At 48.2% G+C, this 13,954-nt stretch overlaps 1 protein-coding gene across 11 annotated transcripts in view; it reads right to left on the bottom strand.

Annotated features, from left to right (window-relative positions):
- The window catches only part of Ablim1 (actin binding LIM protein 1), a 295,395-nt gene that overhangs the window by 156,960 nt on the left and 124,481 nt on the right, over positions 1-13,954 (bottom strand). Inside the window, exon 1 of one of the 11 annotated variants that reach the window (XM_031390812.1) lies at positions 4,405-4,575. The exons of 8 other annotated variants lie outside the window; for them this stretch is intronic. In XM_031390812.1, coding sequence (XP_031246672.1) covers positions 4,405-4,420 — 16 coding nt within the window. In that variant the 5' untranslated portion in view covers positions 4,421-4,575. Of the gene's footprint in view, positions 1-4,404; positions 4,576-13,954 lie in introns of those variants that run through there. 2 more of the 11 variants (XM_031390814.1, XM_031390817.1) reach the window with 2 other exon arrangements.

Consider the following 13,954-nt stretch of genomic DNA (forward strand, 5'->3'; position numbering starts at 1 on the left):
CCACTACTTACTCTATTTCTTCTCCAGTCTTTCCCAACTCCTACCCAGGTCTAACCTTAGGTGAGTTGCCAAGCATGATCGGCTGCATTCCCCCTCCAGCCCCTGTAAATTTCTATGTTGAAGACTTAACTCTCAGGACCTTAGAATGTGGTCTTTACTTAGAGGCAGACTTTACTTAGGCAATTAAAAGGAGGGGCCGCTATCCTGAGTCCTTATCATTCGCCAGTGCGCTTACAGAAGGTGGGAAAGATGAGACGGGTGCTCAGTGTGAACGACACAGGTTTGGAGACAGAGACACCATAATGACTCTACAGGCAAAGGGGTGGGTGACAAAGAGGGCTGGCCGAGCAGCAGAAGCTCAGGCAGGCGCACAGACTCTTCCCTGGGGACTCATCCAGAAGGAGCCAGCTCTTCAGAAATCTTCATTGTGGACTTGCATCTTCCAGAACTAAGACAATACTTTTCTGTTGTTTAAACCACCAAGCATGTTCTGTTGGGGACTCCGGGAAAGATTGTGTGACTCGTCTACCCCTTTTATTCTCTCCATCACATCCCTGGCTAGGCTCCATGCATCCTCACCTGGGCTTCTCTCAAATCTAACATTTTATTTCCACTCTCATTTGTCACATATTCTGACATCCTCCAAAGGCCCAGATTAAGAGCTCTCTGCTTCAAGATGGCTGATCAGAATACCCTGAAGTCAAAGCTCAGGTGAGATACGTCTTCTATACACCTACTTCCTATCAGTCAGGTAGGAGCCTGCTTGGCTTCAACAGTAGACAGCCAAGAGACAAGGGAGCCACTGTGCTCTGTAAGTTCAGGGGATCTCTCTACCAGAAAGTACATTCGGGGTATGGTGATGGTATGGAGGAGTGTCCTGGAGGAGTGGACTTCGTGAGTCTTAAGGGGACATAAAGGGAGGCCCTCTGCAGCCACACCTGCTTCTGAGAACACACAGTCCATTTTCAGCAACTGAAATGAGCCAGGAAATAGAGCCACCCCCACTCCACCCCCATTATCTGGGACATGTGCCTATGCCAAAGCTCTCTGTGGTCGTAGTTCGGCTGGCTTCCTATAAGGAGTCTGTATTCTTCTCACTCAGTATTAGAGAGACTCCACTTACCTAACTCTGAAAGACAGCCCGGCCCAAGGGATCCTAGAGTCCTCTTGTTCCTAACTGGGTAATTTCGCTACCCTTACCTCACCCCACCCACACCCCTGGAGTTACAGCTAGCAATGTCTGGAGACATGTTCAGCTGTCACAAGTGAAAGGCCAATGCCACTGATGTCCAGTAGGGGAGAGGCCAGGAGGGAGAGCTGCTAAGTACCTTGCAATACAGGACAGGACCACAAAGGAGGAGCTGACTGCATGGTAAGGGAAGCAGCTAAGAGATCTTACTGTAGAGACATTATTTGCTCTGTGTGTGTGTGTGTGTGTGTGTGTGTCTCACGTGTGTGTGTGAGCATGAACACTCTCCCCATTTTCAAATGTCAGGTAGAGAACAGACATCCCTCCCTTTTAGGACTCTCATCATTGAGACCTCTGTTGTTGCAGGGAACAAAACAAAATATAGAAGAAGCCCAAGTCTAAAACTCCATTTACCTGGCTATGTCAATTTTGTGGCTGAATTCTTTATTCTTTCACATGGTCACATAGGTTCCAAGCCATAATGACCTTTATTATTTAAATGAGTTATGTTTATAACTTTACCTCTGGGGTTTACTTGTTTTTCCCCCTCAAGCAAATACACAAACAACAACAACAACAACAAAAACAGATTAGTTTAGAAACTGTGCCAGAACACGTATCAGTTAGCCAATTACAGCTTTTAAACGAGTACAGTGAGTCCTGGGCTGCAGGCTGGCAAATGTATGTTGTCTTCAAAAAGACAGATATTGATGGATGAACCCCCAGAACCCTTCGGTGCCTCTTCGTTAGAGGGTGCAGCAAGGATAAGGAGCCCTTGAACACCTCGGGGAAACAACCGCTTCATCAAGATTCTGAGATCGATTAGTGTCTGTGAGTGTGGGAGAATGGGTGTCTGGTTAGGAGAACAAAGATGGCGAAGGTCAAAGGCTGTGAGCTGCAGAGGGTCTGCTCCAGGGCTGGCTATGCTGAGCGTGGGCCTTCTCTGCAGCCTATGTCAGGCCCAGGCAGAGAGGCAGGGGAATGACTTACAAAGCAGTGCTTGTACCTGTGGTGAGCACAGCAGGGGCCCAGAGGCCTGTCTTGCTCCCTGGCATGGACCCCATGGTTCTCTGAGCCTGCCAGGGAGTCCCCATCAGCTTCAGGGGGCAGGCCAAAGCATGAAGAATATGGTACCAGAAACATTCCAGAGGCCAAAAGGCAGAGGTCTCCTGGCAGCCCTAATGGATGCCAGCCTGCTCCCTCCCTCTGTCAGAGCATCTCCGTGGGGCAGATGCTAAACTGGGTGCTGAGATGTTAAAAGATACAGATGTTGGAATCGCTCCCTGTCCATGCTGGGCTGTGGGAACGGCAGTCTTCTGTCTGCACACACTATGTCCTGTGCTCCAACTAGTAGCTGTGTGGCCTTGAGCCACTTCCCTACCCTTTCTGATCCCAGGCTCATCTCCAGGCTCCCAGTGCCCCTTTCACTTTGCGGACTAATGAAGCTCCTTTGCTTCTTTTCCTGATACTTGTGCAAACCACCCAAAGAAGTCCTGCTTTCCTCCCCTGGAGGCTGCTGCCAGTGTACTCAGAACTGGGAAGCAGCCGCATGAACTGACATAGACCTCGATATAAAAAAGAACAGCGTCTCATCAGTGGCTGAGGGCTAAGATAACCCTGGCATGTGGTCTCCTGGGAGCCTGCCCAGTGCGTTCCAGCTAGAGTGTGCCCAGGCATGGACGTAGGTAATGCAAGTGAGGCTTAGGAAAGATGCTGTCCGAACACTCCCAATCTGTGATCTATATCACATACCAGAGGTCTGGGCTGCCACAAGCCCCACAGGGAACAAAGTGGACCGGATGGCTTTTGAAATCTCTACCACTCACAAATAAATTACATTCACTGGGGGACACACTCAAACCCATTAACCACAGAGATCTGGGCCATGTTATTCTGGTTGGGTGGAAGATGTCCCAGCCTTCAGCAAATGCCAGTGTCTGGATTTTGCACTGGAGGTCCCCCTAAGTAAAGGAGACATCACCAGGAAGCATTCTTATTCGTACCAAATCATCTCACCGTCTGTTTATGGAAGATCAGAGCAAGAGCAGGTGAGCGTCAAAGGTCCCCAGCTGCAGATGACAGAGTGGTCCCTTGGTCCTGGGCTGCCAAAGCAGTCACAATGCTCAACTCACCCCTCAGCATAGTAAAGCAAAGCTGAAAGTCCAGCCACAGCCCAAGGGTAGCACTCCATCTCACACAGAGAAAGTAGAAATAGAGAAGTCATTGAGGTGGTTCAAGACAGGCTGAAGAGCAGCTATGTCTTGTGTTGGTGGGGGAAAAAGTCCCATAGGAGAAACCATAACAATCACAAGCTTGCCAGAGAGCTCCTTTATGTCAGAAAAAATGGCCATCGGGTAGTCCTCTGGCAGCTCTGATAGGATCACTTCTAACCTGTGAATCTAATTCCACCCCAGAAGGGTCTAGAAAGACAAACGCCAAACCTTGAAAATGGAGGTTGAAGGCCGAGAAAGTACTGGCCAAAGCTCTCTCCCCCCACCCGCCTCCCTCCCTGACTGTGCTTGCTACCTTTTGCTTTTAAAATACTAGACACACCATATATTACTTGAATGACCAAAAGCAAGCAACTGAGGTGTTATTTTACACTTCCCAAACAAATAGGTTAAACCAGAGTTCAATGTCCAAAGGCTTGTCTTAATCTCAGGACCACGCCTAGTAGGGAAACAATATACACCTGCGCAGGCCACGCCCACCCTCTTTTTGCAGTCTTGTGAGTCGCTGCCCCTTAGGGCATCCACTAGGAAGGTGTTGGGAGGAATAACTAAAGCTAATAAGAAACCCTTTCCAACACCCAGGGGCTCCTCAGCCACACTAGCTAGGCTTGGGCTTGTCCCAACACAGCCCCGCCAGGTATAAGGACCCGTTTAAGGAAAATCTTAACGAACTCGTTGATGGATGTTGGGAGAGAATGGAGGCTAGGGTGGGAGGTGGCCCGCAAGTCTCAACCCCAAATCCGAAATCCATTGGCAGTTAATCAAAAACTATGCACACTCTGAGCTCAGCCATGTCATACTGCGATGGGCTGAGATTTGGAAGCTCCCACCGTTCCGCGGAAACCCAGACTTTGTCCTACAGAGATTTTTCACCACGAACACATCTGCTCGGATTTCAAAAGATCATTACTGGTAAGGTGCCCCAGCCCCGCGGGGCCATTGCAACTTCTACAAGCATGCAGGGTGATCGATATTTATAAATACCTTTTTCTTTCACCATGGCAACCGGGTCCTTGGCTGAGGGCACCGAAAGCAACAGGAATGAACTCTAGGCGTGCACGCAGACCGATGGCCTCTGCGGAGGCTGCGAGGAGATGCCCCCGGCTCCCACACGCCAAGCCGGGCAGCCTCGCGAAGTCCCGCCCCCGCCGCGGCTCCCACGCCCGCCCGCCGGCCCGCCCGCCCGCACGGCGGCCGCGCCCTGCTCCCGGACGCTGTCTTCTGGCTGAAACCACTCGTTCCAGCTGCTGCGGTAGCAAATGCAAAATTCCAGCGCCCTAATCTCCGGTCACTGACACCACCTTGCATTCCTGCCGCCCGGGAACATGTTCCTGAGCCCTGGCCCCCCTCCCGGGGTCTGATAAATGATTGCCGGAGGAGGAAGGAGGCCAAGCCACACACTGCCAGGGACTGTTCCCATAAGTAAACTCGTCAATTGTTAGCTTGTTAGTGTCTTATGACAGCTGCTTCCAATCCTGATTACAGCCTCTTTCAGGCAAACTGAGTAAGTAAAATTTGCCTTAATAGAAAAATATTGCCAAGGCTCCTCCAAGTTCATTTTCCTCTGAATAATGCCATTTGATTGCACACACACACACACACACACACACACACATATTTTTATTTGTGAATGGGGATGGGGTAGGAGGAAGGAAGAGGGGAATGAGACAGAGAGAACCCTAACAGAGGCCTTTCAGGATCCGATTCCTTATCCAGGATCAGAATTAAAATCTGACTTATCCAGTTGGGGAAGATTCTAGCTTCTGTTTTCCCTCTGCTGCTTCAGCGTATTCCTCTTCAACCACGCGGCTGTGTTGTGTGAGGGAGGAACCCTAGTCACAATTAAGGAGCAAAGAGTGCCCCTGCTCCATCCAGGACTGGCCTGACTTGACTAGCAGGAGGGCATCACGGGCTGAGAGGGCAGCTCCTGGGTTGGCTTTCTGACCTGGGAGGTCACAGGCAGGTCTGCCAGCCGAGGACTTCCTGGTTCACAAAGCTGCACCTGTCTCCCAGATCCAGCCTCACACACCCAGTGTATACATCCACCAGTGTGGGAGAGATGTGGATAAGCAAGAGACAAAAAGACAGACATTGTACCGCTCAGGGAGATGAGCAGATGGCCAGCCAACACATCTTTCAGAACCAGAATGCACAGCCAGTATTAGATGGTATTTACTGCAAATATTTTAACGTGTTGGGTCTAAGAGAGCCAGGGGAACAGAAAGGAAGGGAGCCGACCAACCTGCCTTAGCTTTGACTCAGAGTGTCACTGGCTGGAATAAATTGGTGGGGCTGGAGAAGGGAGAGAAGCACCCATTTCATCTTGGGCAGGTCTTGCCCGCTGGCTTTCTGATGTGTAAAAGTAGCAGTTGTGGCATTCCTACATCTGTGACTCAGGCTTTACTATTGATAGCTTGACTGTCTCCGTCTGTCCCCTCCAGCTTCTGTGTTGTCTTTTCTATGATACCCTTCACCCACACTATTCCTGCCTGGTGTGGCCCCACTGGGGCTGGGTCATGCTTTTCCCATGTCAGTGCCCAGCTGGAGTGTAAACCTTGAAGAGGCTAGAAGCGGTTTTTCTAGCCTCCATTCATAGCCATGAGCCAAGCAGGAGGAGGACACCAACCACAGTGCAGAGGGATGCCCGTTCGAGAGCATCCCAGAAGGAGACAAGCTCTTTGAGTTCCCTGATTTCATGGTTAAATCTGCACTTGTCTTCTTTCCTTGCCCCAATCATCCTCAGCCGTTAAAGAGATGTTGACAAGTAAAATCAGCTGCAGAGAGCTGGAATTAGCTTCATCGATGAGCAGAGCAGGTGAGCGTATTCTGTTACGCTTGTTGCGCAAATAGATCAGTATTGCACTTAAGCCTGGCTCTCCAAGGATCTCGTGTTATTCATCTGAAAGCCGAAGACTAGCAGAGCTGAATACCTGGTTTCTAATCCCCAGCACAGCACAACAAATAGATAAAAAAACAAGTGGCTGACATCTCTCTCCCCACCCCTACCCTTTCCCCCCTGCTGGATGTCTCAGCAAATTCATTTGATTTCCAGCTCAAGCCCAGTCATTCACAGATGCACCTGATACTGTAAATGTCATTAGTTCCATCACTTTTTAACTCTACATGACAGCTTTTCTGAACAAACCCGTGCACCTCTGGGGACAAACTGCACCACAGAGTCTAGAAAGGCGCTGGGAGCCGAGGACCAGCTGCTGTCTATTCATTTTCAGAAACGCCTTCTCTACAGGAAAATACTACACAGTGGCACACACACACACACACACACACACACACACACACACACACGCATGCACACACGCACGTGCGCACACCAGTGTTTTCCATGGAAAGAATTTGTCCCGCAGTCAGTGTGGATGACTCACCAGCAGTTAAGTGCTAAATGCCAGTCCTGTGGCAGAAGTCCCCTGAGAATCAGACACTGCTACTTTAGTATAAAAGCGTCCATTCTGTCCCCTCAGACAACCAGAGGCCACTGCTCGAGTTATTTTTGTCTACGCTGCCTCAGGACTAGATGCTTCAAAACCAGAAGCCAATAGAGATATCTGCTATTTACACTGAAAGCTAGGGAGGAGATGAGGGAAACCCAAGAAGCAGGAGAATCAGGGGGGCAGGATAAACCAGGGGGGGGAACAAAGTCTATAGGTCATGAGAAACATTCTTTTATTCAGTTTTCTAAAGATGATTTTCAGTGAAATTAGTTAGGTCAGCTCACCCGGATGAGACATGCTTATGGCGCAGCACAGATGCAGGGTGTGTGTGTGTGTGTGTGTGTTTCTGTGCCTGTTCGATCTCAACCCTCCACCCAACTGCTACTTTTTCACCTGCTTGCAAAATAAAGTCAAGATCATTCATCATGTGACCCAAGTATGGAGGCCATATTGCTGGAGAGAAAAGTCTTGCAACCTTCCCCTCCACACACACACTCTTGAGTAAAAAGTCAAGCATCCATCACTGAAGAGAAAAGCTTACTCTGAGGAAAATGTGAGCAGGCCGTGTGGAAGGCCCTTTTCACCTCAGAGCCTGCTGCACAGGCACCTGTAATGCAGGAGTGCCAGGATCCTGCCAAGTCCCTACAACGGTAAGGTGTGCAGGTAATATCTCCAACACCTCTTGACATCCTCTCTAGCAGAATCCAGTAGAAATGCACGTGCACACACACACACACACACACACACACACACACACACACACACCAGAGAACAAGTCTCTTATTTCCTCTCTACTGTATGCTTACATCTGCCAACCCCACTTCGGATGCTAGTGGGATACTGGCTCGTGTCCGGCGTCACACAGACAGCACAGTGACTAGGAAGGCACATTGGGCACAGACAATTCTCAGCCCCAGCTGGGACGTCAGGATAGGAGGTGAACACAGCCTGGCTGGGAAGGGTGGGGCACAAATGACCTTTCCCAGCAGAGGTCATGGGATAGAAGGTATCAAGTAGCCGACTGCTTGTAGTCTTGTGGGCGGCAGAGGAAGCACAAGCTTAGGTGGGTGGCAGATCACAGAGGGGCTGACCGTGCATGCCATGCTATGAAGAAGAGGCTGGACTTTGGAAGTGATGGAGCTAGAATATCAAGTCTAAGCTACTTCTTAATTCTGAAATTGAGTTCTAAGGTCTTTGGCAGCATCTCAAAATCCCCCTGTGACCTGTTTCCAACACTGTGTGGTCAACATATTTCCCATGTTTAGCAGACTGTCTGATATGGACTAGATGTCCAGGAAGTATCTGGGTTTGTTAGTTTATTTAAAATCTCTCTGATAATAGGGGTGGGAGGATCACTGTACACACCACACATGCAGCATTTGTTTTAAAAGCACAGTTCATTTGGGAGTCTTACAGTTCTGGGGTGATCACTTCATGTCCATAATGAGGCTATGTGCTTGGAGGCATGAAGGCATGAAGATTTATCATTTACTTCCACCCCCAAGTATGTTCTGCAGCTCCTTCAGGGACAAACAGGTAGACACCGGGCATTCACTGCTGGAGTTCAATGACTCAGGTTCCACGGGGATGAGGCCTGAGCTGCAGATCTTTTCCTTAGTGACTGATGACCCCGAGCCTAGCCAGCGAGCTCACAAAATGGGAAGATGACACAAAACTTGCAAACCACTATGAAAGCGGTACCACATCTGAAAGATAATCTTTACACCCTCCACTGGTCAAAATAATGATCTGTGTGGCAGTTACCACAACCTAAGGTCAATGACTGAAAGCAGCGAGTGATTACAAATGCCCCCTGCAGTCTGGGACAAAATTCCTCCCAGTCTGGCTCCTTGGGTCCTGCTAACTCTAGAGTGTACAACAGACAACTCTTAGGATTTTTCTTCACCAGTCTCACCCGCTCAATGCCGAGCCAAGCCCTGGTCCTCGAGTCCTTAGAGGAGAAGGATTCAGACACTTACTTCCAGGGTTTCCCGGTGATCCTCAAGAGCCAGGTCTGAGTTTGGATCTAAGCAAGAGGTCATAGCTCAAGAAAATGCCAGACAGTTGCTGCAGTTTATGAAAAGGTCACGATAAACAACCCACGGAGGACAGAAATGGCAGAGTAAACAAGATCAGTCATCTTTCTGCAATTTGTTCCTGGAGTCTGAGACTCTTTTCTGATCGTCTTGCAGACTTCAGCCTCATTTCAGGTGCGTGAGACATTTACACATACGGAAAGAGCTGTGACTGCCTCGCACAGAGGCATCATGAGAAGCAGGCTACTGTAACCAGCTTTCTCCTTTTCTCTCATGTCTGCCAGGTGTACGCTCAGGGTTTCAGCTCTAGAGCGTCGGCTTCATCAGGCAGGGTTGCACTGCCTTCACTGCTGATCTCCCTGCCCTTGGGTAGTTACTGCCACCAAGACTCCGACTCGACTCTGGCACATCGACTCTAGTGTTTATTTTTGCAAAAGATTATGAGCTCTCTTGGGAAGGAGTTCACACGTTATGGCTTCTGTAGGCAGGCAGTAATGACATTATGTTAGAATGCAACATTCGATGAAAACTAAGTACTTTAGTCAATGGTCCCTTGATGTAATAAATACCTGAAAGTATTTCCCTTGTGAGAAATAAGGTTTACTATGAGCAGGTTTTAGTCCACAGGCAGTAGGCTCCAATGCTCTCAGACCTGTGGTGGGGAATGTATGACATCTCAGGGCTGTGGATTCAGAGAAGAAGCAGGGTCTCCATGACCAGGAGACCTCACTCGAGGCTCCACCTTTACCATTTTCTTCCCCTTCAGCACCAACTTGGAACCTCGAACACAGAAGCCTCAGGTACCTTCCAGATCTAAATACAGCTGTTGACAGCTTACCATATGAAACATCTAAGTTCCAAATAAATATTTGTTAAAAAAAAATAACAGACTGGAAAAAATCCAGCTTTTAATTTACTTTTAACTTTAAAAGGAAATTAAATTGCTTGCAAGTATTTGCCAAGGCCCAAATGGACAGTGACCTTGAAGAGAAAGCAAGCTGCAGGAGACACACTCAGTGAAGTCACTTTGTAAACTCTACCCATGCTTTTCTCACTTAACCTTTGTCACAGATTACAGGATGCCAATCATGTGTCAGCTGCCATTCCAGCCTGGTTCCCGTCACCACCTCATATGGTCCTCATCTCAAACGGATATGGCACAGGTTAGGACACTGTGTATGAGCTAAGAGTCAGGTTGGTCCAAGTTCAAAGGCACAGACTCTGCCTTTGAGGATCTGTGTCTTCCATGCTATGGGAGTTGTGATACCCCTCCTTCTTATTCCCAGACTACACATCATATACACCAACGTATACATACAGGTACACACACACATGAGACACACAAACACAAATCTACAGAAGTGCTTGTGTGCACACATGAACACACAAAGTCAGACATATAATCACAGAGGTATGAACACATGTCCATGCAAGTAAACACATGTACACACACACATACACATATATACACACATATTGGCATATATGCATCCACTCAAGTATACACACATACACACAAACACACACACGGCAAGCACAAACAGAGAGATGCAAACACACATCCATGTAAGTGCTTATGTGTACACACCACACATATATTCACAGAGGTATGTACATACACATACTGACACACACGCATTCACTCAAGTGCACACATACACACACACACACATACACACACACACACATTTCACATACAGGGGCAAAACACTCCATGCAAGTATCCAAACACATGCACACACTCCCCACAGAAAGACAGGCAAGCACCCATGTCCATGAAAGTCATGATCCATGCAACACCTGCCCACCCCCAATGCCCCCAGCCCACATGCTTGTTAACTTTTGTTTCAGAGGACCTGAAGCAATGGACACAATGCTACATCTTGCCTTGTACATGTTAAATAATCTCTCTCCTGATAGTTTATAATGGTCTGATGTCATATTTTATGTGTTGGGATCTGAAAGACAAGGGTGTCATGACCCTGTTCTTCCAGGTACAGCCTCACTGGGCACAGAAGTCGGTACCCAGATCCACATGTCTTTGATTATGCTGTTCAATAATTAGCTCTGTCTAATTCTCAGGAAGTCGTGTTTTGGGGTTTACATGAAGAGTTAAAAGTCTTTTGTTGGTCATGGAATTTTTTTTTTAAGATTTATTTACTTTATTTATATGAGTACACTGTAGCTGTCTTCAGACACACCAGAAGAGGGCATTGATCCCATTTCAGATGGTTGTGAGCCACCATGTGGTTGCTGGGAATTGAACTCAGGATCTCTGGAAGAGCAGTCAGTGCTCTTAAACCACTGAGCCATCTCTCCAGTGCACAGAATTTTGCAAGATACAAACACCCTGCGTTTCTCACCCCCATCCTAGCTTGGCCTCTCTGGTTACCCAGTGCCCTGGCACGTCCCAGGAAACATGCTATTTCTTATTCTCCTGGGAAATTTCAGTCAACACCTCAGGAACAAGCCAAGTCAAAGGAGCGGCATGAATAGCCATCACTCCCTTCGTGGCCACAAGAGACATAGTTTGAGATGGGACTGTGCTGCCCACACACCACGCTGTGAAAATCTGCAATTTGTATGTCTAAGGAGGCATCAATGAAGATGAAGACTAAAGTCACAGAGCACACTTGTCCAGGGTTGGTGACATAGCTGCACAGGAATGGCCCCACCCTCCTGCCTGGCCTCTGACCAGCAGCAATGTGATTACGCCACACTGGCCACACAGGAAGCCGGCACAGACATAGGCAGGGCTGGTCCATGTACGCCATGCTCAGTGGCCTTGGGCACATTGTTTTCCCTCTGTGGGATTCAGCCATCACATCTGTGAATGGTAGTAACACATTCCAATGGGAGGTAGAGTAAGGACAAGGCCAGTTTCCTGGGTGTGCAACCTGTGGGAGATGGGGTCACAGTGACATCTGTAATGATATAGTCTTTCAATTTACACTTTGTAAGTGAAGTCCAAAGGGGCAATGGAGCACACGTGCCGCCAGATGAGACGTGCATGGTATGTGTGCCCTGCTGCCCCCTTATCATGGCCCGTCGGCTGTGGCCCATGAGCATAGAAGTCAAGGTATCCCGGTAAGTGAAATTCAAGACTATGGGAAATGGAGCAAGGTCCTCCCCATGGTTAAGCTGACACTCCAGTCAGATCCTTTTCCTTGAATGTAGTAAGAAGGCGAGAGGGACCCCATTGCTCCCTTCCCACTCATACAGCCTTCCTGTGTAAGTCCCGGGTAAGCCACTCTGAAAATGGTGGCCCTGAAGCTCCTGGCTGCACAATGAGTCAGGAGCACCTGAAGGAAGAAGAGTGGACAATGGGCGGGGTGGACAATGAGATGCGTGACTTCTGTGTATGTGCCCGAGGGGTGGGAAGAACTTTAGGAACGGCTGGGAGATAGCTTTGGGGAGAAGAAATTTAGAGGGCAAATTGATAAATTGCCACTTGAATAAATGTGCAGAGGGAAAAGAAAGAGCCATGTGTGTGGACACAGGTGCCCCAGACAGAGTGGGATCAAATGCCAAGGTAAGAGCTTTCCTGGGAAGTCAAAGCATAGAGAAGCTGGCAGGATGTATGTGTGTGCACATGTGCATATGTATGTGCAAGTGTGTATGTGCATGTGTGTGTGTATGTGCGTGTGCATGTGTGTGCGTGTGTGTATGTGTGTATATGTGCATGTGTGTATGTGTGTGTATGTGCGTGTGTGTATGTGTGTGTGTGTGTGCATGTGTATGTGTATGTGTGCGTGTGTATATGCGTGTGCATGTGTGTATGTGTGTGCGTGTGTGTATGTGTGTATATGTGCATGTGTGTGCGTGTGTGTATGTGTGTGTGTGCGTGTGTGTACGTGTGTGTGTGTGTGTGTGTGTGTGTGTGTGTGTGTGTGTGTGTTGAAAGGTGGACAGGCTGTCACTAATCTCTTGGTGCTTCCTTTTGAGCTGAAAAGTCACTGAAGATCCCGAGTGCAGAGCCCAGGATCTGGTTGCAGTGAGCAGAGAGAAAGGAGGAGCACAAAGGTGCAGGGCATTGAGTTAGGGCACTGAGTTAGGGAACTGAGTTAGAGCACTGAGTTAGAGCACTGAGTTAGGGAACTGAGTTAGGGAACTGAGTTAGGGAACTGAGTTAGGGAACTGAGTTAGGGAACTGAGTTAGAGCACTGAGTTAGGGAACTGAGTTAGAGCACTGAGTTAGAGCACTGAGTTAGAGCACTGAGTTAGGGAACTGAGTTAGAGCACTGAGTTAGGGAACTGAGTTAGGGCACTGAGTTAGAGCACTGAGTAAACAGACAGACAGACAAATGAAGAGAATCTCTAGGCTGAGAAGACAGCACAGCACAAAATGATGAGAGGAAGGAAAGTGACTGGAGAAGAAATGAATTCTAAGGACCAAGAGAGTTTCAACGTTAAGAAATGAACAAAAGCTGGGCGGTGGTAGCGCACGCCTTTAATCCCAGCGCTTGGGAGGCAGAGGCAGGTGGATTTCTGAGTTCGAGGCCTTCCTGGTCTACAGAGTGAGTTCTAGGACAGCCAGGGCTACACAGAGAAACCCTGTCTCGAAAAACAAACAAACAAAAAAAACAAACAAACAAACAAAAAAAGAAATGAACAAAAGAGATGCCAATAAGATACCGAATTCTGAGGAGAGAAAAGTCTGAGATGATTTCAGTGAACGAAGAGGAGAGAGTCCAAACACTGTGAGAAACCAATAAAAGTTACTATATTTCATAGAGTAAATTAGTCCAAGACCAAGACTAAACTTTGGACTTCAAAGGTGTTATTATTCTCCAGATATTCAGTGAGGGAAAAAAAATAAGTAACCAAAAAGCAAAATCCTCACCATCTACAGAGAGAAATGCATGTTATATAACCTTAGATTCCCAGCAGGACCAGTGTGTGAAGGACAGAAGGACAAAGGGCCTGCACTGAGCACACCCTGGTGGACGGGAAGAACCTATCTGATGAACCTTACACTCAACCAAAGCTTTTCAGACATAAAGGCAATGGCAGACCCCGAGTACACACACACACACACACACACACACA

The sequence above is a fragment of the Mastomys coucha genome, unplaced genomic scaffold (genome assembly GCF_008632895.1).
Source record: "Mastomys coucha isolate ucsf_1 unplaced genomic scaffold, UCSF_Mcou_1 pScaffold21, whole genome shotgun sequence".
In the NCBI taxonomy this organism is placed as follows: Eukaryota; Metazoa; Chordata; class Mammalia; order Rodentia; family Muridae; genus Mastomys; species Mastomys coucha.